At 38.1% G+C, this 25,082-nt stretch overlaps 1 protein-coding gene across 1 annotated transcript in view; it reads right to left on the minus strand.

Annotated features, from left to right (window-relative positions):
• Positions 1-826: 826 nt before the first annotated feature.
• Positions 827-25,082, minus strand: part of DNAJB14 (DnaJ heat shock protein family (Hsp40) member B14) — a 39,871-nt gene continuing 15,615 nt past the window's right edge. The window contains exons 2-8 of the mRNA XM_006133788.3: positions 24,806-24,980; positions 15,551-15,696; positions 10,418-10,603; positions 9,935-10,029; positions 7,569-7,678; positions 6,441-6,613; positions 827-3,471 (exon numbers count right to left, since the gene is read on the minus strand). Coding sequence (XP_006133850.3) covers positions 3,347-3,471; positions 6,441-6,613; positions 7,569-7,678; positions 9,935-10,029; positions 10,418-10,603; positions 15,551-15,696; positions 24,806-24,980 — 1,010 coding nt within the window. The 3' untranslated portion in view covers positions 827-3,346. The remainder of the gene's footprint in view (positions 3,472-6,440; positions 6,614-7,568; positions 7,679-9,934; positions 10,030-10,417; positions 10,604-15,550; positions 15,697-24,805; positions 24,981-25,082) is intronic.

Raw genomic sequence — 25,082 nt, forward strand, 5'->3', positions numbered from 1 at the left:
ACTGACTATTCAGGGGAATCGGTGAAACTACTACAAAATAAACCTGAAAAATAGATACTGTGTTTTCCAGTCAATCAACAACAGTATTCAGGTTTGTTACTTATAACAACAGTAGGTCAAAGATTTCCAGAAGAAAATGTTTAAGCTGTGTCCATTTCAAATAAAGTGCTAACTGTATTTTAATGGCTATAAACTGTCTTTTGTTATCTTACAAATAAGTCTTTTAAAAGTCTGAAATGCACTTAAGTTTTACGAAAGCAGAACTTACACTGAAATGTTTACTAAATGTGCAAAATATATATTTCCTTAAATTGGTATTAAAACAGGGTTCTACCCTGACTAAAACAGATGTTATTTTATGGGGAGATTTTCAGAGTCACTTTGCAAAGGAAATAAATAGGTTGTTTTTACTTCTTTACTATACATCACATTGGCCTACCAAGATCTGTTTTGTTAAAAGATTTTTCTCAGCTTTTTTTTTTTTTTTTTTTCAGTTGAGAAATTCAGGTTCTGTTAACCCTGGGAAACAACAATGACTGAGAACCAGTGGAGTAACTGACTCACAAAAGACCAGAATAAAATCTGAGCAGCTGGAAAGTGCAGGGATTTTTAGTTAGGCTGCTTAAAAACCTCTGGTTTTGGTATAATATTTAACTTATGACTAATGAACATTTCGATAAAGGATATTTACCCCTTTGGTTGTCATCTTTCTCACAAGAAATATACTTTGAGCTACCCAGAAGATCCTTCAGCAAAACCAAAGAAGAGACTTGACATGCCTGATATTTTTAACCATAAATTAAAAGAAACAAAAAACAAACAAAAGCCCCCTCAAACCACCAGGCTTTTACTTTTCAAATACATTACAAAGAAAAAAAAAAGGACACATAGCTAACTTTAAAAGAATCCTTGCACATCACCTTTAAGATAGGCAGGTCTTTATTCTACAGGAAGTATACCCATGCTTTCCCAATGCCTACCCTGGTCTCAATAAGAGACTGCAAATACTTAAATCTATTACGTGTGAAGCAGCATTTTTTTCCTCAAACAAACATGTTTTTGAAACACAATATTCTTAGAAAGAATTAATTTTCCAATAATTTATAATCCAATGGAATGTAGCAGCCTAGTTCTAACCATATGGTAACTATATATTTACTGTAAGCAGCTTTATTAAAAATATTTAACTGTGGCTTCACAGCCACAATATTTTATAAACACAATAAAATTATTTCTTTTTATGTTCACGGAAAATATGGCACCCACAAGCACACAGGTGTATCTATGAAACAAGAGGCCTGTGCTTTTGTTCAAAACCATTGAAAAAATTTCTCTATTAAGACAAGATAAAGAATTTGACAAGTTCTTTGATGTTATGTTCTCCAAATGAGCATATTTATGATACTTTCTGAATAACTTAGAATCTAGGGAATCCGCATTTGTTTGCTTGCTTTCTGTCTGTCTGAGGCAAACTGCAAGCAGTTGGGTGATTTCTAAAATAAGCAGATAAATGTGATTACACCATTCCTCTCTCTGCCTCAAAACTTGATTAATGGGGACATTCAGCACAGAAAGCCTATTTTGTTTTAGTTTTCAGCTCAGCTTTGAAGTTCACATCTGATATCTACTTTGAACACTACCTCTTTCAAATGACCAAAAATGTTTTGGTTTGGCTATTTGCTTTGTCACCAGCCAGTCTGTTCCATCTTATATCATCGTATACAATATTGGTTATAGCCAGTGAGACAATTTAGAAAACATACGCACAAAAGGTTTAAGGGCCACTCAAATTAGAAGCATTTAATGTGGCTCTGGGGACAAACTGTTCAAAAGGTACAGCACTGTAAACCCAATTAAGTGAACAGGCCATTGACTTCAGTTAAGTAGTTACACTGTTAACCTGAAAACAGAATTTGCCTCCTTGCAATTCCATACAGTATTTAAAGAGAAAGTCTCTAAAACAATGTACTGCCCTTGTTACCAAATATCCAGCATTCACAAATGAAAAAACAAAATATTTTGCTATGTTGTGTTGATAAATATAGACATGTCACTTATTCTTTCTGAAGGCACCAAAAAACCTGTATCCAACCTGATTCAGAATGCTCCTTAATTTGTGACAGCATGTCTGGATACATAACTTACATGTTCAGTACATGGAATTAAATTATACTCTATTGTATTTAATGATCTAATGGTAAGTTCTCGTCTATAGGGAATCCAGCCAGCAAGATTCTGGACTGAAACAACTTTATACTGTAATTTTTTCTTTTTTCTGTACTTGGTCAAATTTGTGAGGCCCTGATCACCGCAGAATGTTAGAAACTAGCTAACTATTAGTGTTAAAAGGCACAAAGTTTTTGACTTAAGCAGTGATTTTCCTGTTCCACTTGTGATGCTGAAACATGAATGTTTTAGGATACTAGCTTGAAATGAGAAATTGCAGATTTCCCAAGAGGAAACATATTGTTGTTTTTTTTAACTAATTACTATTGCAGGTTTCCCTAAACCTTTTCAGTGAAAAATACAGAACCTGGAAGTACACGTTCAACATATTTATGGTCTACTGAAGTATCAAATGGCAGAGTTGCTGCAAATTATTCCACGTACTAAAAGCAATGTTTACAACCTCTATATAGGACTTTACAAATATCTGCTTTTAAAAGAGATTAGTGAAGCTCTTGGTTTTCTTAGTATTGGTCAGAAAATCTTAAAAACAACAACAGCTAATTGCTACTCCAAATCAATATACCCCACCATATATTTAGGAATATACACTGCTATATTTTAAAAATATCAAGTTCCTCTAAGCTGGTAAAGTCTGAAGTTTTTACATAAAGTTAGAGATGAAGTGTAATTTTTTTGTTTCAACTACACACGCTTGACATCTGAATAAGGAGTGATGTAGTCACACTATTCATTTAATCAGTGAGACAAAATGTTTCATGGAGCTAAATTTCTGAGATTTTAAATAGAAAGTCTTTTAATTTATATATACACAAAGTTCTTTGCACAGATATTTACACAACAAATATGTTAAAGGAGAACCACTATGACTTAAGTTTCTACAAGTGTGGCATCCTGTCTGAGCTACTCTCTGCTGAAAGAATTCACAGAAGCTTTTGAAGTAAAATCTAAACAATTAAAATATTTGTGAACTTTGTTCTATATTTCAGAGTAGGTAAATAAGCCATTACATGATATTTCAGCATAAGGGTTCTGGAAACAGCTACACAGTAGAGTTTTACATCCACCCACTTTCCAGCTTTCAGAATGAAACAATCTCTTCTTGCTATACAGGAGAGATATAATAGCATACTTGAAGATGCACAGGTAAAATTTTAGTTCATCCCCCTCGATAGATACTTGTCAGCCTTTCTAGTTCTTTGCAGTTGTCCATGGACAAGGAGTCTGCCTTCATTCGGAGGCGATCATCTCGGTACACTTTTGCTGCATACAGCAAGTCCGTTTCTTTAAAAAAAGAAAGATTTTAGGGTTAAAGTAGTAATTTCACTTAGATGTAAAGTTCTCTATCAGAACTACCCCAAACATAAGATACCCACATCTTTTACCACTCTCTTTGCTGCTCCCAATGGATGCTTTTTTAAAAACTCTAATTGCTATTACTAATTATTATAGAGTGACATGTGTGTAGTTTTATTGCAGGTTTCCCCTCAATTTCCATCAGCATTGCTTGCCAGTTTGAAGATTTTCCAATGTTCTTATATTTCAATCCATACTTACTGACCTGAGAGATTCTCTGTCCCCCATTACTTGCTTACTGTACACCAATTCAGATGCTAACCACTTCATCCCTGTTGTCAGTGATCTTAATGACGCCTAGTTATGCTGGCAGTGTTCAAAATCCATTCTGAGAGTTAAATGCCTTTTGGATCTACTTGCCCAGCTACCTAAATATACCAATTTCTCAAGCATAAAATAACTATCCCTTATGTTCTTACTAGTGCTTACTAGTCCTAAACTATAACGTCTCTTTTTCATTCTCTCGGGTTAAATTCTAACTAGTAAGTCATTTTTTAAAAGACAATTTAGAAATAAGTTTTAAAGTGGCAAATAATGACATCTAAAAAAATACCACTGAACACGGAGCTGATATTTCCATAAATAAAATACAAAGCAGGAGTAACTTGTTACACAAACAAATAGGATTTGCTATTTCTTTTGTTTTTAAAAGCTATTTACGGAGTTTTAATAAGTTTACAAAATCAATGCCATCTAAATATCACAAGCACAGTGATTTTATTACTACATATTGAGAAACCGTCATAAATTTCCTCCAATGTAACATATTACAGAATGAGCCTCTTTTCACCATCTAGAACATTCTGTTCATGGTTACTTTATTGAGTAAAACTTCTGACTCTTCTCTTGTTCAGCTTCTTTTCTGCCATTGCCACTAAGTTCTGTAGAATATTTTGTCTTTTCTTGAATTTCAGAATCTGCTAGTGTTTCTTCCCGCCACCCCCAATCAGCTCATCATTAATTTCTACCTCTGGGATATTATTTTGTCTGACTGAAATGTGGATTTGTAGCTTAAGAAACTGGAGTGTAATTTCTCCTCTTTTAAAATCTCTAACTATATAATAATGATTTTGGAAGCTGAATGAGAGTTTAAATGGGAATTTCCATTTTCAGCAGAGCTCTGCCATCCCGACTGCTTCTGTAATTTCCCCTAGCTCTTTCCTTTTTTTTTTTTTTTTTAAAAGCTTGGACTAGACCTGGTTGGAGAATTTTAATGGAACCATATTCTACTGGAACATGTGGTTCTATCGATACTGAAATACTTTGAAAACAGAGGTTGATTTCACTGGCATTTCACTTCAGAAGAAAACCCTGAAAAAAAGTCTAATGTTGAAACATCACTTTTCAACTTTCTGGAATGAAATATTTAGATTTTTCTTTTTGAAATGACTACAAATAAAAACAAATTGTATTATCTCTCACTATATATTTTAGAATGCATCTATCTGTCAGAGTCCATCTGTGAATATATCTGTTCAAAAATATATTTTAAATGGTAAGAGCTAGGACTACCAAATTTGGTATGCAGCTTCCTCTTATGCTAACTTAAAACAAGGTCAAAGTTTGGTTATGCCAGGAAAACAGGAAGTGCCTAGAATGAGACTGTTTTCTATAACATGGAAAAGAAAGAGGCTGATTGGAGAGAGTGATATTGCAGAGTGACGGCTGGAGGCAGCAAACTCAGGGGACAGCTCTATTGCAGAGTGACCACTGGGAGCTGCTGCACACGCAGGAGAGTAGCCAGCTGGGGACAGGGCTCCATGTGTCTGGTCACCATTGGGTAAGTGGCCCAAACAGTGCCAGAGAAGAACACCCTCCTTCCAGCCGTTGCAACCCTCCTGGGAACTTTAAATGTCTATCTTCATTTAAATCATTGCTCTAGTGTTTGGATGAGGGGTTCAGTATGAAGGCTGCCCTGGGCAGAAAGGACAACCCCAGCAGCAGCAGCTTGGGGCAAGGTGAGAAGCATTTCTCCAAGGCCACTGCAGCTTCCCTTTAACTTGCCTCCTTTCTGTATGGTTTATGAGAAGCAATCCCACTCCAGGCACATCTCTCTTTTCCCTGGTACAACCAACCCCTCACCTTGGTTTAAGTTATGCAGCTTCCTTGTATCATAATGACAGACTCATGCACAGATAGACAAACTTTCAAATATATAGCAGATTAAAGTGGATAAGAAAAAATTAATAAGTTAAACAATCTAATTGCTAAAATAAATTGAGAGGATAAAATTATAAAAAGTGAAGCATTTGTTTTTAGCTCCAAAGATGTAGATGATATTGAATTTTCAATGTGTCTTTTTTTTTTACCCTGATCCAGGACTAAATATAGAAAGTTCCAGAGCTCATGTCAGAATACATTTTCCTTCTTTCTTTCTTCTATGGGTGGTTTTTTTTTTAAATATAGCATTCTTGCCTCAACATATGGAGCTTCATTTTGGAAAGAGGAACAAATACTAAGATAGATGGCTAATAAGGAAGTGGAGGCAGGGGAATAACAGGGTTGACAAAAGAGATTAAGTATTGCACTGAGAGTGGTTTCAGGTTAGCGGTGGGAGTATTCTTCCCCATTACTAACATAGTCAAATTAATAAGTGTGTTAGTCAGTATCAAAAAATTACAGCATTCCACTGTAATTGTCAAATGTACCAGAACAAAGAATGTATCATTTTGTAGGTGGCATTGTTTCCTTCAGTCATCAAAACGTAGACGACTTTGTGTATTTTTAAAATGCGAACAAATGTGTAAGACTAGAATTATATTGGTTCTTTCATTCAAATCACGTGTTAACACTTACTAGTAAAAATCATCATGTCCTTCTATCTAATACAGAAATAAGCTTTTTGCACTAAAGCATATTTTTGAGAAGTGCAAACATTACTCATGGAGTGAACTTACTTTGCTGCCTCTCCTTCCAACAGTTATTTCGAACGTTAGACACGTAGTCCTCTTCCACACTCTTTTCCACCTTCTGTAATGATACTCCTTTGTATTCATTTCTGAAGTCCTTGTTGACATAATAAATCACTCCCAAGTTTTCTGTTTTCATTTTGATGGTTTGCCCTGTACCACTGTAAGAGACATGGTACACATTAGTTTTTTTTATATACACAATATGTATGTTTCAAATATTGCCATTGATGAAGAGCAGCAATAAAATTTCGCTGAGTATGCTATTTAAAAAGGTATAGAAAAAAGTCAGGTTGTAATAAAAAAGAGTGTTTAACAGAAGGAAATGCTTACACTGACATGGAAATAAGACTTTTCTGCTTTTTACATTTCTCTAACTCCACAATCATTTGAGTAAGTCATTTTTGTTTTAAAACTAAATAAAATAACAATTACATTAAAAATAATACAATAAAATAACAACCAACCACCAACACTGGAATTTGTCAAAACAAAAAATTAGGCAAGAACAACAGCATTTCACTCTAAAATGCTTTTTTGCAGCCCTTGACATATCCACCTGCATGCTGTGGATTAAAAACTCATGATTTGTTTATGATCCGGAGGTGTGATGCTTGTTAAGTATCACAGGAGTTTAGTATCAGAACGGAAAAACCATCTCTCTCCCATGGAATTCAAACTCTGTAAGAAGATCCTTCTTTCTATGAAGTTCACCAGTTCTGAGAACACCTGATGGCAAATAAGCTAAATCTATTCTTTATTCTTATTTGCCAAGGGAGTTAATTTCTTTCAAGAAAAAACATCCCTCCATATTAACAGAGATGAGTTTCAATACCTGTACTCTCTTTCAGAGAGGTAGGGATAAAATACTGTCAGTCTACTATGGGTGAAAGGGGAGAATAGAGAATTTCTCCAGCCTTCATCATAATTCAGACCTTAACATCCCAGATTTTAGTCAACTTCTTGACTTGATGCAAGTAGAAGATGACTCTGCAAAGCAGATATTAAAAAGACATGCAATGAAAGAAAAAAAAAAAGCAGAATATGTTTTTGGACAAGTGTGTTTTGTTTAACAAATTTACAAATTAACAAATTTTGCTTAACTGGATTACTTACGATCTTGGGTATAAGGCATAAGGAGGATTAGAAACCATCAACTGGCTCAACAAAGACACAAGGATCAGTACAATAATAGGCATCAGCTGGATGAACATAGAAAAGCCTCCCTAGGGAACATAACAGTTAAGATTTAGGCATTTCATAAAATCAGGATCAAGATAGTATGCAAATCTGACAAGGTTCAATCCGAACTGGGATTTGTTTTTTAAGATTGAACAATATACCAATAACCTAAACAGTGCCAAACTGTTTTGTAGAATAACTAAAATTAGTAGTAGACAGTTTAAGCACTGTCAGGTTACTGTACTCCAAAGTCACTCCCCCCTGCTACGAAAAAAGATTGTCCCTGTTCCAAAGAGTTTGTAATCCAAGTATACATGGCATTAGTCAGTTAATAGCAATCCAATATGCATTCCATCATACAACATTGAAGAGATGCATTTAAAACTCCTGAAACAGAGTTCAAAGCCTACTGAAACCAATGAGTCATTTCACTGATTTAATGGACTGAACCATGTCTATGCACATGTCAAATAAGTAGTTAAATCAAAACAGCCAGCCACACTTAGTTTGTCTAAAGATAGTCCAGAACATGTGTGAATACTCTTAATTTAATCCACTTATAAAACAGATTAAAATAAGTGAGAATAAGGCACTCTTACTCCAGAACAAGGACATCCACATATGATGTTATTCTTAGCAATAGCTAATGTGTTTTAAATTAAAATTCCTATCTTAATATCGAGGTGGCAAAAATCTGATTTTTAAATTCAATTGGATTTTTTTTATTTGCATTATAATTAGTTTGTTTTAAAAATAAACCTATTTAAAAATGATATCTCTATACAAAATCTGTTCAGGCCCAAACTTACAAGTTGTAGACGTGAAACAATATTTGATAAGATAATTTTACATATCCAAAACATTTAATGTTGTTTTTATAAAAATAAATGTTATAGCTGTTTTGTTAATTAAATTCCAGTTGCCATCCTAATTCAGGTTGACACAAATCACAAGCAAAAAATTGCAATATTAGAGCAATGTATTATTCACTATTTCTAATCATCTGAAAGCGTTAAATTATATAACTGCTTAAATAAGTATGTATTATTTAGAATGGACCCTGCTAGATAGTAAAAAACTATTTAGCTGTAAATCAGCATATATTATTAGTTGTATCAACCAATGAAACCATAACCTTCTTTAGAAAACAATTGAAGAATAGATAAAAAATTAATAACAATTGATTATTTAAATCAATAGTTTTCACTTGTTAATGTTGCCACAAATTTGGTAGTATTTAAAATCTTAACACTCCAGTAGGAGTGCCAGAATCTCTCCTATACTACTTTTCCTTCATTCCTCCCACCCCCCCCAAGGCCTCTTCCCTCCCACACCTATTCCCCCCCCCCCTCCCCCCGCAACTCCTATCCACTCCTGTTCTCTCCTTTCCCCTCCGCCACCCAGTGCTTTTCCTCTCCCCATCCCCTAGGTCAAGGACTTTCCTGGAATCTGCTGCTGAAGGTAGGGGGCAGCTCTGGCTGAGTAGGGGCTAAAGCAGGTGATAACCCAGCATCTCCTCTCCCCTCCTGCTCTCAGTAACTGGACGTAGGGGACCTGACAGTGTCTGGTTAGATCTACTGACCAGACACCCATTTTTAACTGAACTTCCCAATCAAAACCAGGCAACTGGCCACCCTACCACTTGGTGATGTAATTCAGTGTTTCTCAAAGTGTTCTGTAGGTCCATTTTGGGAAAGCCGCCAGTAGGCCCGTGCCACTTTGTTTACTTAAAGGGTCAATAGCCACAGAGCCTCACAGCTCCCATTGGCTCCACTTCGCTGTTTCCAGCCAAGGGGAGCTACAAGAAACAGCAGCCTGAGCAACACCACTTTCTGCAGCTCCCCTTGACTGGAAATGGCGAACCAAAGCCAATGGGAGCCACGAGGCTCTGTGGCTACAGACCCTGTAGGTAAACAAAACAGCATCGGCCCACTAGCAGCTCTCCCGTGGGCCAATGGAAAACTCTGAGAAACACTGATGTAAATCAATCTGCCCTGCTTAATCCAAATTATTTTTTTAAGTGCAGACAAACCCTTAGTGACCAGAAACTAACTTCAGTCATTTAGCATTTAGTTATGACACAGTTTGGGTTCTTTTGTTTTGTTTCCTGCACCTTATACAAATCTTCATGTCTGTTTAGCAGAAGAGCTAGGCTTTCCCACTAAGCCTGAAATGTAAAATATTTCAATTGTGTATTCAGGTATTCCTACAGAGTACAAGACTCCCCTGCAACTATGCCATGTATATGACTACAATCTTCTCTCTAGAAGTGGATTCAGGTCAAAACCACTCAAACATACATCACCCCTCTCCTCTTCCCTCTCATGTCCACTATGACGGTGTTGATTAGCATGACTGTAGCCACCTCGACCATTTGAAAATGAATGTACACTACCTACGAAAAGAATAATCAAAAGTCAAGAAAACACCAGTTAAACATGCAAGATGGGAGAGAAACTAAAATGTCTTGACTATGGACTGGGGAATTAATATACAGAGGATAGCATTTAATTTTTTCATCTTTAAATTTCTTTTATTTTAATATACTTGGCTTTATTTTTGAAAACCTACAATATTTATCAATTCATGATTTCATGTGCTCTCAAGGTTACCATAACAATCAGAAAAGGAAACTAACAAGTTCAATATACAGCAATCCACAGAGAAAAATAAATTGATTACAGTAGATTAGGAAAAAAAGAGCTGGGATATTCTAAAAATCATCATATGAACTCTGTAGTTCAGCTGAGAGAAATGCCCATTAAATATTAATGGATAAATACCTGAAGGAAATGCTCCTCCAAAGAACATATTGAATAAATCCTCTGGAGTAATATCAGCCTCACAACCTCTGTGGAAATTAAATCTACCATTGCCAGGGTGATTGCATGCTTGCTCCTCACTGCCTGTAAGGTCATATTGCTTTCGTTTTTCTGGATTGCTCAGCACAGCATATGCATTTCCAATCTCTGAAACAGGGAACAAAGAGACATACAAACTAACAATAAGAGCTATTCTGTAATTACAGTTGTAATTTCAGTCAAGAATTTGCTGAAGATTAGCATCTTTTATAGGTGACACTTGTACATTACAAAATCAACTGCAGTGGAATAGGGTGTCCAGAGACACCTTTGGTTTTTTACTCCTTCCAAGATGCAGTATCATGGTAAAGTAGCTATAGAAAGCTAGACAGTTATGTCATCTGCTGAAATATTTCCCCTCATTGCAATTTAAAAAAATATAGATTTAATGTGAACTAAAAAAAGTCAGGTAATTGCAAAAGTTTGGCTTGATCCAACAACATTAACCCTGCATGCAGCATATCCTATATGTTTTATGGAGTACATTAATATGAATAATACAATAAACTTTACATTCAACATGGAAAAGACAAATAGAAAATATTACATGAGAATTAATATTAGTGAATCCATTTAGAGTTAACCCTAATCGATCTTAACTTTTGGAATTCCCTCACCTGTGTGTGCTTGAGCTTGAAACCTTAACACTGTGTTAATACAGATATTTTATATTTAATGTATCTGAGTTTGAAGGAAGTAGAGGAGAAAGACCAGAGAGATTTGTGGAAGTAATCAGTTTAAACAGTTTACAAATTCTGCTCGCTTTATCGGGGATTGAAAGTGCTTTGAACGTTCTTGCTATGCATGTGTGTCCAGAGCATCTTTGGTTTACTGGATATCTATCGACAAAGAAATTTACTACTGCAGCTTAGTATGCAAACTTCAGTTAATCTTATCTTGTTAAATAAAACTTTTTTCCCTCAATGAACAAAAGTGAATGGATCTCATTACCATTTTTCTCATTAACTTTTTTCCCCCTATCCTCTCAAAAATGGGCATAGGTTTTCAGTGTTGGATTCCCAAACGCAAAATGCCAGAAGTTGATGAATGGGTATAAGGTTAAAGGACCATACAGATAAATCGACTGTGGCTTTGAACAAGCACTGATTTATCAGAGTGATTGAGGACAAGAAAGTTACAAGGGTGCAAGTATGGCAATATTTTTTTTTAAACTGTCATGAGACAATGCTAGCAGTGCTGCTTTTAAATGACAAATCAAGCTACAAAAATTATATTGAAACCCTTATAAGACACACACTTTAAATACAGTTATTAGGGTTACTCTGCCCCAGGGTAAAAATGGTGATGAGAGTTTGACGCACTCAACAGTGGAGAGTAATTACAGAGAAGTCAGTCAGCTCCTAACAAATGCACAAAGAAAATCTTTTGCAAAAAATGTTTTACTCATGATATTTTTAAAGTAACATTTTTGCTTATATTGTGACATGGAAGATCATAAACTGCTAATAACCGAAGACAGGAATTCAAAAAGGTTTTTTATTTTAAACAGAATATTTTTATTTAGAGAAGATAGAAAGACAGACTTATCAATGTTCTTAAAATAAAAAGAACAAACTCTTGGACAAGTTAGTAAAATATATTCCAAGAGATTTGAAAAGTGAGTTTATATTCATGTGGTTTTTGTACAGCCTCTCTCCAAGTTACAAACGAGTTTACGGCCAAGTGTTTGGTCCATACTCGAGCTGTTTGTAACTCGGACCCCATTGAGTTACACGCGACCACGGTGTTCATAAGCGCGGGTCGCGTTCGTAACTCAAGGACTACCTTTACGACTGCTCCATGGGAGCTTTGGTTGTAAGCGCGAATGGTCGTAACTCGACCGTTTGCAACTCGAGGAGCAGCTGTATTGAGAAAATAGTCTTGCATTCCTATTTTATACCATGTGATCTGTCAGTCTCAAGCTCTATTTAGGAGGTTTTCTAAAAAAAAACAAACCCAAACAAATCCAGGAAACCTCCTGACTAGTAAATTATAAATACATGTTGTCTGGCAATATTCAGAAAATGACCAAATGATACTTCGGAAATTTTAAGAAAAATACAGTCCCATTAAAGCCATTTGGATTCCAACACTGGACTATACTATTTTGAAACCATACATTAAAGTAATGTGCATTTGCTGAAGAACCAGAAAATATTCAACCTGAATGAAGAGTGAAATAGTAAATGGTTGATTTTGAAAATGTCAAAGTTAATACTTTAAACTATTATTAGTAACAAGGTGAACATGATTAGATTTGACGGTGAGCCTTTAAACTAATTATATATTTTGTAAAGTTTAGTTATCAAAAGCATGTGTAACTATATTAAGACAATTATTAGCAATTAACTTGATTTCTATAAGTAATCTATTTCATAATTAGTTCTCTTGGCCAGGTCTACGCAGCAAGTTTTGTTCTGGGCTTAACTTAGAAATATGAGCCTTGATACCATTTTGATTTGTTCTATCCCCATACAAAAGATGTTGTTTTTAAAAAAAAAAAACGTAGATAGATTGCACTTGAAGGAAAATGTCAACTTTGAGAAATAATTGTTTTTCTCAAATATATATGCAATATTAAAGGATTTTTTTTTTTTTTTTGCCAAAAGTGTTCTCCATCAGCAGTTTAGCGTGACACAGGCGTAATCTTGGCAGCATTAGCTGCCCGGATATTAAACTGAGTTAGGGGTTGGTCAAAAAGTAGTTGCAATTTGGTCCATCTTGAACAAATCTGTTTTTGCCTGAATAAAAAAAAAAAACTTATATGCACAAAACTTTAAGAAAAAGGTAATGTAGCATATCATGTGACTGAGTAAAAACTGCATATTGATGTAAACTTCCCCCCCTGCAATGTCAAAGATACAGTCAAATGTACACCTAATTGAAATGTGCTGATATTAAACCAAGCATAAATTTGTCTGATGTAATTTTGCATAATCAGTCTCACTGTGTGGAATGGCAAATGTCAATGTTTATACTAGAAAACAAATTACTTGCCTTCATAAGAGAAACTATATTAATCATTAGCATTATAAAACTTTCATTGCCAGTGTAGACATGCTAACTAATGAAAATCTTTGCCTTATTTTCTGCTCTTTTAGCCAGGAGACTACAAGATAGAAATATCTGAAAACATGGTTTTGTATCAACTAACACCAGTAAGTACTATCTTTGCTATGAAGCCCTTCTATTACAAATGCGCCAGGAACCAATAGCAATAGTAAATACAGTAGACTTCCGATAATCCAGCACCTTTGGAACCTAGGTGGTACCGGATTACAGGCAGTCCCCGAGTTACGCGGATCCGACTTATGTCGGATCCGCAGTTACGAACGGGGCTTTTCTTGCCCTGGAGGATGGGAGCGGCGGGACGCCCAGATGGAGCCGCGGTCCCACCCGCATTCTCCGGAGCGAGAAAAGCTGCTCCCCGTCTCCTGGGTCTGCTGGTCAGACGAGGGAGACGCGGAGCAAAGCCGCGGAGGACGCCCGCAGCGGGACAACCGCGGCGCGCCTGGGCTGTCCCGCTGCGAGCGTCCTCTGCGGCTTTGCTCCCCGTCTCCCTGGTCTTCTGAGGGGGGGGGGGGGGAGGCGCAGCTAGTGCCCCCTCCCCCCCAGCAGACCAGGCTTTTCTGCCCACGACGCCTGGGGTAGAGCAGCTGGGGCACTGCTGGGTTGCTCCCGCAGCGCCGCTCCTCGGCGCTACTGGACCATCCCGGCAGCACCCCAGCTGCTCTGCCCCAGGCGTCCTGATTCAGCCGCTGCTGGTCAGTTTCAGCAGCGGCTGAATCAGGACGCCTGGGGCAGAGCAGCTGGGGTGCTGCTGGGTTGCTCCAGTAGCGCCGAGGAGCCGCGCTACTGGAGCAACCCAGCAGCACCCCAGCTGCTCTGCCCCAGGCGTCCCCAAGTCAGCTGCTGCTGAAACTGACCAGCGGCTGAGTACAGTAAGCCCAAGGCAGAGTTGCTCTGCCCCCGGCTTCCTGGAATCAGCCGCTGATCAGTTTCAGCAGCAGCTGACTTGGGGACGCCTGGGGTTCTTAAGTTGAATCTGTATGTAAGTCAGAACTGGCATCCAGATTCAGCCGCTGTTGAAACTGATCAGTTTCAGCAGCAGCTGAATCTGAACGCCAGTTCCGACTTACATACAGATTCAACTTAAGAACAAACCTACCGTCCCTATCTTGTACGTAACCTGGGGACTGCCTGTATCGGATATGCCGGAGTATTGGGAGGTACTCCAGCTGGGGTGCTGCCGGGTTGGTCCCACAGCGCCGTCCCTCACCCCCCTGCTCGGCAATAACTACTGCAGTCTGGAGGGTTGGGAGCCCGCTCCCCTCCCGGAAACTCTCGGCAGCAGCGCGGGGCTTCCCCCGCCTTCCTGCAAAACAGCGGAGGGTTCACCCCTTGCCGCGCCGTTCCCTGCCTACCACCCCCAGACGCAGTGTGGGTCCCGGCAGACCCGTCACAGGGGTATAATCCCCTTCTCCTCTTCTCCCCTTTCCTTTACCAGCCGCGAGCATCCATGGGGCTCACAGCAGCTCCAATTGTCCAGCTGGCCGGAGCACTTCCAGATTCCAGTTGGTGCCGGACTATCAGGAGTGCCGGACCACTGGAGTTTTACTGTATGTAAATATTATGATGGCATAGTACACAATGATGTAAAAATGTGTCTTCACATTAAATTAACCTAACCCCAGTATAGAATCAGCTGAGGATAATGATAAAATGGCATAATATAATTTCACAAGCTAAGCATCTGTCTCAAATAAAATCAATACCAAAATAAAAATTGATTCAGAGATCCATTTTACCTTATTTACCTTCCATGCATACATTGAGCTGTCCCTAATTTATATATACAACCAATCATTTCCTGAAAAAAGTAATTAAGGGCCCTATTGCAGCTACACAACAAACTGCTGCTTGGTCTATTCTATGCAGATGGAATGAATCAGTACTAAGACACTGTGCTTTAACATAGATAGTTTTGTACAGTAGATGGGCCCTTTAGATTATAAAAGATTTTCTTGTACACATTTTAATTATAAAAACTTTTACTTTTAAAAGCATCTGTTGCTCCAGGTGCATGGTTTTTGTCTGGATGAAATTTCAAAGCAAGCTTTCGATAAGCTTTCTTCAAATCTTCTTCACCTGCATCTTTTGACACTCCAAGTACTTCATAATAATTTTTACTTTTCTTTATACTGCAGAAAAGAAAAGATTTCAAAGATCTAAATATAATACAGTTAAATATAATTGCATATAGAGAAGTCACTGAAGATATCAACATTAATATTTATACAACTAAAGATATTCTAGAAATTCATTTACAAAAATTGCACCTTTGCACAGAAAGGTTATTTTACTGGGAACACTATCTTCTGTACTCATACACTTCTCACTCCTTTTTATGCTTTGAAACTAATACAACTGTGAGAGAGGAAAGTGGATTCTTTTCTTGCTTGCCCAACTTCCACAAAGTCAAATAATCTTCTTTGCTAATGCTGCCATGAACCAGAAATAACCCAATGTGACTTGGCAGAATACATAGTTAGAAAAATGTATTTTTATATATAAACAGAAGATTTGTTTTGGGTACCCTTTGATTAAAAAATACCAAATAGCACTTCACAATGCCATTGTGAGAACAACAAGAAGGAATTTCATACACAGGAATACACCTGAAGCACGTTTTACTTTTATAAACTGCTTGCATAAATCCAAAGAAATAATAAATAAAATAACTCTAATTCTATATTCGGATGACCTAGAATGCTTAACATAGCATTAAATGCTATACAAAGCCTTAACAACTTTGATATTACTGTTCCTATCAGGATGAAAGTATCAGGATAATGTAATCATTTGATGGATTTTAAAACACCCAGAAGTGAAGTGGAGACACGGAAACCAAAGGGATAGAGAATGCTCTTATTTCATGTGAACAGGAAGGTTTGATAAAAAGTCGGACATGAATTTTAAATTCAACCTGATTTATGGGGTGAGCTCAGAAACCTAAATTTAAAGTATTTTGGAACTGTAGGATTCTCCTGTATAACTAAACTGGGAGTTTAGTTGCCAAAACTGTAGTACATTGACATTTGGTGAAAACTGGAAGAAAATATTTGGTGCAAACAAAACCAGAAAAGTTTATGCACGGAGATGAAATATAACATACCCATGTAGGGGGACTCCTGACTAGTAGGCAGTAAGATGGCAAATACTACCAATATAGACCAAGGGCTTGCCTTTAGGAGTTTTATACCTCTATAAATTTATAGCAATAAGCTTAGTACAGTCACACTAGTCTGTAACTGTATCCATACTAGAAGCTTGTATTGCTTTAAATATGCCAGTTTCTAATAGGGATGTAAAAGTGTAACCGTTTTTTATCCAATAAACATCAGGTTATCGGTTTCTGTTATGGTTACACGCAGGCTCCTACTCCCGGGAATCTGGCTGTCGTGCTGTGCACTCAGCAGCATAAAATTATGCTGCAGAGCTCGCAGTGAAGCCTGCTCTCCAGGAATGGGATCCATGGACATGTTTTTGTGCAATTTTCAGGCAGTTTTGGATCCATGGAAATGTGCTTATATCTAAATTCAAGTAAACTGCAAGTACATTAAATGTTATTCTGATTTTACTCTGGTCTTTTAAACTAAGCAACATTTCTAGTCATAGAAGGAATGTTTTTGGTATTGAACAGTCTGTTTATGCTAAGGCTTCTATATTATTTTTTTAAAAGTATAAGACATGGAAGACTTTACACATTTTAAATTATTACAGGCAGTCCCCGACTTACGCGGATCCAACTTATGTCGGATCCGCAGTTACGAACGCGGCTTTTCTCGCCCCGGAGGACACGGACTGCGGGACCTTGCGGTCCCACCGCCCGTGTACTCCGGGGCGAGAAAAGCTGCTCCACGTCTCCCTGGTCTGCAGACCAGGAAGACACGGAGCAAAGCCGCGGAGGGGCTCGGGCAGCCGGGCAGCCCAGGCACGCCTGGGCTGTCCCGCTGCCGGTTTCCCCCGCAGCTTTGCAAAGCCACGGAGGGGCTGGGGCTCCGGGGCAGCCCAGGCGCGCCTGGGCTGTCCTGTCCTCTCCAGCAGACCAGGGAGATGGGGAGCAAAGCCTCGGAGCACGCCAGCAGTGGGACAGCGTGGCGCGCCTGGACTGTCCCGCTGCCCGCGTGCTCTGCGGCTTTGCTCCGTGTCTCCCAGGTCAGCAGACCAGAGAGACGGAGCAAAGCCGTGGAGGACTTGGGCATCCCCACCCCCGTCTCCCTGGTCTGCTGAGGGGGGGGGGGAGGGTGCAGCTAGTGCCCCCCCCCCCCCCCCCCCAGCAGACCAGGCTTTTCTTGCTTACCCCTGGGGTAGAGCAGCTGAGGGCTGCCGGGTTGGTCAGTTTCAGCAGCCGCTGAATCAGGACGCCTGAGGCAGAGCAGCTGGGGTGCTACTGGGTTGCTCCAGTAGCGCCGAGGAGCCGCGCTACTGGAGCAACCCAGCAGCACCCCAGCTGCTCTGCCCCAGGCGTCCCCAAGTCAGCCGCTGCTGAAACTGACCAGCAGCTGACTACAGGAATCCCGAGGCAGAGTTGCTCTGCCCCAGGCTTCCTGGAATCAGCCGCTGATCAGTTTCAGCAGCAGCTGACTTGGGGACGCCTGGGGTTCTTAAGTTGAATCTGTATGTAAGTCAGAACTGGCGTCCAGATTCAGCCGCCGTTGAAACTGATCAGTTTCAGCAGCGGCTGACGCCAGTTCCGACTTACATACAGATTCAACTTAAGAACAAACCTACAGTCCCTATCTTGTACGTAACCCGGGGACTGCCTGTATATAGAAAAAAAGATGTAAAATATAACAATTCTGTGTTTCTTAGACTCCTCTTCTGAAGCTGCCACAGACAGTTACATACCCCATTTGTCAGCACTGAAAGGAACAGGAAGGATTAACATGTTTCACAATAAATTCCTTGTTAAAGGGATTTTAAAAAGTTTATGAAAACAGTTTAGACAAATATGCTCTGTGGCTTGCTGGTAGCTTACAGAACCATTCCAGGTGTTTTGCAGTGCTGCTTCTAGCAGAAAGGCAAAGCCCGCATCCACCCATGATATTGGCAAACTGACAGGCGTGACCCATAACTCAAAAAGAAGCATTACAATTATATCAGGACAATTTACTTGTATGGGGATATCAAACAGATATACCAGATCAGCAATCACTAACCCATTCATTTGTGGGAACAGAAATCAAGGGTAGATGACATTGGTAAACAAGCAAACACATTTAGCATGTTAGAACTTTATCAATGCATCCAAATGAGAGGATAAATAATTTTCATGTCATAATTGCCTTACATTACGTATGCAAACCTGTTCCGTTAAGATCAAAGATGAGAGATACTGCAGAAACTAATGTTAGCTACATTCTGATCATCTTGTCTATCCTTGCTGTGATGAATGAATGGATGGATGTTGCCTTCTAGTCTAACTAGATTACAGTATATACACTGGGAATTGAATGTTAACTTCAAAGTGATGGGCTTTTTCTGTTTAAACACACCAGTGTGTGCTCAAAAAAGAATTCAGTCATATCCTGTGTTCAAAACACTCGAAGGCCCCCTTCATCTATAAAAGCGAAACCTCAAGTCTGAGCCCGCATCTCCCGTCTGCTGAACTTTAAACAGGAAAAGTTTATGCCCTGGGACTGAAATATTCCAAGTAGTTACTTGGAATAATCTTTTTTGGCATTTTTCAGAGTAACAGGATCTACATCTAAGTTGTGTTTGCTTTATAACCTTTTGGGGTAACTCCAGAAAGATTTCTGCAAGCCAGCAGACTCATCCATCACTGAAACAAATCTAAGGATCTTGCAAGCATTTTTAATGTATATCATCTTTTAATGATTCCTTAACTTTATTCTTTTCTTAATATATCTTTAGTTAGTTTACTAAGGACTGGCTGACAGTGTGATATTTGGCTAATATTTGACACTCATCTTGACCCAGGGTTAAACATCCGATCCTTTGGGATTGGTAGAACCTCACAATATGGTGAGCTAGGTTTTCAATAAACATTCACTATAGTATTCCTGTTTACGAATGGCTGCATTGTCTAAAGGGGACTGTGTTTGGCTTATTAACCAGTGTGTTGCTGCAGAATCTCTTCTGATTCTGGTCTGATTACTTTAATTACAGAACAAGCCAGTTTTCAAGCATTGTCTGTGTTGTTGCAATCTGCCCTTAGTGTGGCATTCTCCGCATGGCCCATGCCAGACACTCACTCATGCCACCATCCAGTAATTCTCATTCCTAATAGGTATAACCCTGTCCAGGACCTTATTCTAGTTTCTGTGGGATTGGGAGGGTAGCATGTATGTATCTGTAGGCGGGGGACAAGCTTCTCCCATCTGTCTTTGTTATGTTTGTTTACTGTAAATTAAGTGCTGTGGTCAAGAAGTAAACTCTTTGCTTTGTAGTAGAGGTTTTGAGGTGGAGATAGCATAAAAACAGGAGGGAGCGAGTCTGATCTGTCCTGCATTTGGCTCTACCGTCACTATTTATGCATATTTTGAAGATGATAATTACAATTAGCAGCAAACCTAATGTTTCAAAACATATCTTATTTTCAAATGCATTTCAGTCCACAAGAGAAGTGCCTCTCAGCATGTGAGTCTTCAAACTTTTGCACTGAACAAGTAGTTCTCTTTTCAACTTTTTTACTATTCAGATCATATCAGTCAGTACTTATGCAATCAACGGAAAGGTATTGCATCTTACACTTCTCCCCATTGAGCAACTTGTTTGCATTATCATGCAATGCTCTACAGAAGTGCTATAGTAGCTTGTTGGAGAGCCATGTCCCTTGTGCATATGGAAGAAATTAAAAAGCAGCACCATGGTGCTTGTTTATATTTGTATCTATCAACAATACTAGAGCAATGCTGATGAAAACTAAAGCAGTAAATCCATCTGTTGAGTTTTTCTACTCCAAACATGTCTCCACAGTGCATCTTAAATCTACTATTATAACAAGCAAATTTAGAATAGTCTGATCATGTCAGGAATTCTAGTGAAGAATGTTCCATTACAGGAATCTCAAAGGTAAGGTCCTTCTATATTACAGGCTTGTCAGTACTGATGAAAACAAACAAAATCCTCTATGAAACACACATATTCACTGTAGCTGGATCCTGAATGTCTTCTCTCAGTATCCATTAGATTATCAATATGTATTCAAATGCTGCAGGGAGACAGCTGGGGCAACAGAAAGAAGATGAGCTCTTCTTAAAAACTATGTTAAACATTCAGAACAGTTTTAATTGTACTGTCCAATTGCTGCAAAAACTAACAAAACTGAGACCACATTAAAATTTAGGGATTTGTCCTATACAAAACAGAAAAATGTGAAAAAAACCTGACTAAAAAATTCATTCACCATTTATATGTAAAACTAGTTAACGCTATTAAAACTCCATCAAAATACTTACATGTAAAATACATAAAATACTTCAGCATATTAATCCAGTCTTTATTCATACAGTAGTTCCCTATCCTTTACTCAATTGACCATGAGAACAGATTGGCTAATCCAGTAGTAAGGGATTTTTTAATATATCTATCTGGGGGTAGATGACTGGAGAATAGCTATCATACCTGTAACTTAAAAAAAGGGGTCAAAAGTGATCCAAGCAATTACAGATCTGTTAGTCTAATCTCAGTAGTAATCAAGACTCTGGAACAAATCATGAAGGAAAAATAATTAAATTCATGAAGGTAAGCAGAAAAGGGGATATAATGCAACATGGGTTCACCAAAGGGTAGATTGTGCCAGACTCACCGATTTTCTTCTTTGAAAAGAATTATATTCATATTTTTAACAATAACCTTGTCACAAAAAGTAGGAGTGTGCTAATGAAATTTGCTGATGATACAAAGTGTGCAGGGGGCGAGAAAGGAGGGTACTGTCAATACAGAGGAGGAACTGCATATTATACAGGAATATTTGGATGACCTTGTAGGACAACAGAAATGGGATGCCTAGAGCGCAGCAGTAATACAAACTGTGAAATCATGCATTTAGGGGCTATTAATAAGAATTTCTGCTTCAAGTTTGGGGGCTCATAAGTTGGAAGGAAGCAGTCACGATGTGGGTGCGTTTGTTGACCACAGGTGGACAATAAGCGACCACTGATGTGGCTGAAAAAAAAAAGGCAAATACAGTCCCAGGATGCATCAGGCAAGGCATTTCCAGTAGAGATAGAGAAATAATGCCATTGTTCTTGGCACTGGTAAGAGCTCATTTGGAATACTATGTACAATTCTCCTTAACCATATTCAGAAAAATGTAAACTGAACTGTTGCAGAGAAGCGCTATTAGGAAGATAAGGAAAATAGAGGGCCTCTCTTATCGTAAGAGCTTGGTTTGTTTCATACGAGAGAGAATAAAAGACTGCTGTTTATAAATACATCTGGGGGAGAAAAGGGAAGAAGGTAAACAGCTATTTAAGCTAAAGAACAATGCTGATCTAAGAACAAATGGATATAAACTGACCAGGAACAAATGGCAGGATGGAAATTAGGTTTCTAACTATCAGAAGAAAAAGGCTCGGGAACAGCCTTACAACACTGGGCACTAACAAATAAATTAGTTTTACGGTTGAGCTGAACTCATTTATGAGTGGGATTTTATGATGTAGTTCTTAAAGGCATGCTTAATTGCCTGCACAGAGCCTATGTCAAAATTACTAATGGGTGATTCAAAGTGACATACTGTGCCCTTTGAACATTGCAACATACACATACTATGAGTTCAAATCTCGCCCTCAGCAACTCTTATAACACAGTTGAGCCTCAGAGTTATGAACACTTCAAAAATGGAGGAAATTTGTAACTCTGAAATGTTTGTATAAAATGTTTTATACACCCTATATAAAATGTTTTGGTTGTTTTTTCAAAATTTTCAACTGAGTATTGATTTAAACACAGCTTTGAAGCTTTACTATGCAGAAGAAAAATGTTGCTTTTAAATGAAACAATTTCCTCACATCATCTGACCTTTTTCTTTAAATGTTCCCTTTAGCTTTTTAGTAGTTTACATGTAAACTACTATACTATATGGTATTTTTCGGATAGCATACTCCCAGTTCCAGATGAGATGGGAGACTTACTGGACAGTTTGTAACTTTAGTGTTCACAACTCTGAAAGTTCTGTATATGTTGCTCACTACATATATTTTTAAACTGGAAGCTTTGCTTTTAAGGTAAGAGCTGATATTTCAAAGAGCTCTAAAATCCTCATGCACACTCACATTTTACGTTAGAAGTATTGCAAAGAAAATGGTATTAAACAGAGATGATGAAAGACTCTAGTAAGCAGCAGCACTAGAGCTCTCTAAGCATGATGCATACGCTTCACCAGTTTCCTGAACGAGACAGGGTGTAACCAAAAAACAACTTTTAATAATGTTGGTTTGATCTAAGGAGTTACTGAACTTCAGGAAAAAACTCATAACAGTGTACCCTATGCCAAACATTGGCATAGGGTTGATGTTAATGTGCAGGACAGCTCCATCATCAAAACAATAATTATAGATGTATTATAAACAGTATTTAACAGTTTTTTAAAAACCAATGTTTTTTCTTTTTTTAAGATAATTCATCCAATTCGCACAAACCAAAAGGAACTATTGATTTCATCCCTCAAAGTGCTGTCCTTGGGGGAGAAGGTTCAAAGGAAATGCAAGACATTAGAAAAATTGTAGCTACATGGCCCTTTTTAAACAGTTATAGCTGGTCTCAAAGATCATGACTCCCTTCACTAATTGCCATAAGGGTGGGGGGGGGGGGGGAAAAAAAAAAATCAAGCATTGCTCAAGCTACCAGAAATATTTTAAAATGTTAAATCTAAAAAATCTAATACTAATCTAAAAAAAGAAACTGTTTTCTTGTATACTTTTTCATCTCGACAGAATGAAAGTCAAGGTACATTCTTAACTGTGGCGGCTCTAATCTTTCACTGTAATACTGCTGCACTACATTAAGCCCAGTAGTAGAATTAGTAGTCCAAACAGAGGTCTTTTAGTCAAGGGATTCCTCATACACAAGTTCCCACAATAATGAGATGATTTTAATAATCAAAGCATTTTAAAAATCCACACGCATCAGCAGACTACAACAGTGGCTAAAGGCAGACTTTGCAATGTGAATTTGGGACCATTTAATCAAACTGCTTCCAATACATAGGCAATGCCAAGACAGGGAGCTTTTAATTTTCCAAATGTTCTAAAATACACACAAACAGTGAGATTAGCTTGATTTACCACACAGAGACAGAAATATACTTCATGGAGCAAAATTGGAATAATTTAGTTAAAAGATTCCTCAGATATAGCACCTTCCAATAAGGAGTTGATTTTAATATTCAAATTAATCTAAACCCCCATGTGCACAGTGTGATTGTTTTGAAACTTTTAATGTTAGATGGGAATGTGTTAATACTTCTCACAGTTCTAACCCCTGGATTTTTAAGTCTTACTTAGATATTTATGAGTGTCTAAAATATACTTCTTCCTAGGTAGAAACACTGCCCTTGTAAATTTACAACAGGACTTCCACAATCACTGTCATTTTTACATGACAGCTTCTCAATAACTCTTGGATTTTTTTAACAGGTAGGGATATTTGCAATGTAGATTTCTACAAAATTCTTAGGCTACGTCTAGACTGGCCCCTAATTCCGGAAAAGTCATGCAAAGCAGGTAAGTCAGAATAGGGAAATCCGCGGGGGATTTAAATAAACATGTCCGCCGCTTTTTTTCCTACTTTTCCCCAAGCTGGAAAAAAGCGTCTAGACTGGCGCGATCCTCCGGAATAAAGCCCTTTTCCGGAGGATCTCTTATTCCTACTTGAAAGTAGGAATAAGAGATCCTCCAGAAAAGGGCTTTATTCCGGAGGATCGCGCCAGTCTAGACGCTTTTTTCCGGCTTTTCCCCAAGCCGGAAAAAAAGCGGCGGACATGTTTATTTAAATCCCGCGGGGGATATTTAAATTCCCCGTGGATTTCCCTATTCTGACTTACCTGCTTTGCATGACTTTTCCGGAATTAGGGGCCAGTCTAGACGTAGCCTTACAAAGAATGAATGTCACAATTTGTGTTATTAAAAAAAAGTTCCTATTCAGTACCAGCATCTCCGCTCTAAAGATGAGCTAGATTTAGGAGATGCATCTTTAGATTTTTTTTTTACCTGGAAGTTTGAGTGAATAATATCCACATGCATATGATACAAGAGGTGACGTGTTTATATAATTTGATACCTGAATACTCCTTCCACTTGATCTTTGGTGTAGCCTTTTCCACTTTCACCTGCAGCAGATGCATTGCTGTCCTTTGTGGTACTGGGTTTACTTTGATCATTACCATTTGCTGGCTTTTGGCAATATGGAGCACTCCCAGCAGCACTTCCATTCTTCATAATTGCTTCCAACAAAACTGTAAAGACACAATATATACGTAATATCATATATACATTGAAGATGAAAAAGACCTATCAGGGCAAGGCTCTGAAACTTTTTCATTATGTGGACACATCTT

This window comes from Pelodiscus sinensis, chromosome 5 (genome assembly GCF_049634645.1).
Source record: "Pelodiscus sinensis isolate JC-2024 chromosome 5, ASM4963464v1, whole genome shotgun sequence".
Taxonomy (NCBI): domain Eukaryota; kingdom Metazoa; phylum Chordata; order Testudines; family Trionychidae; genus Pelodiscus; species Pelodiscus sinensis.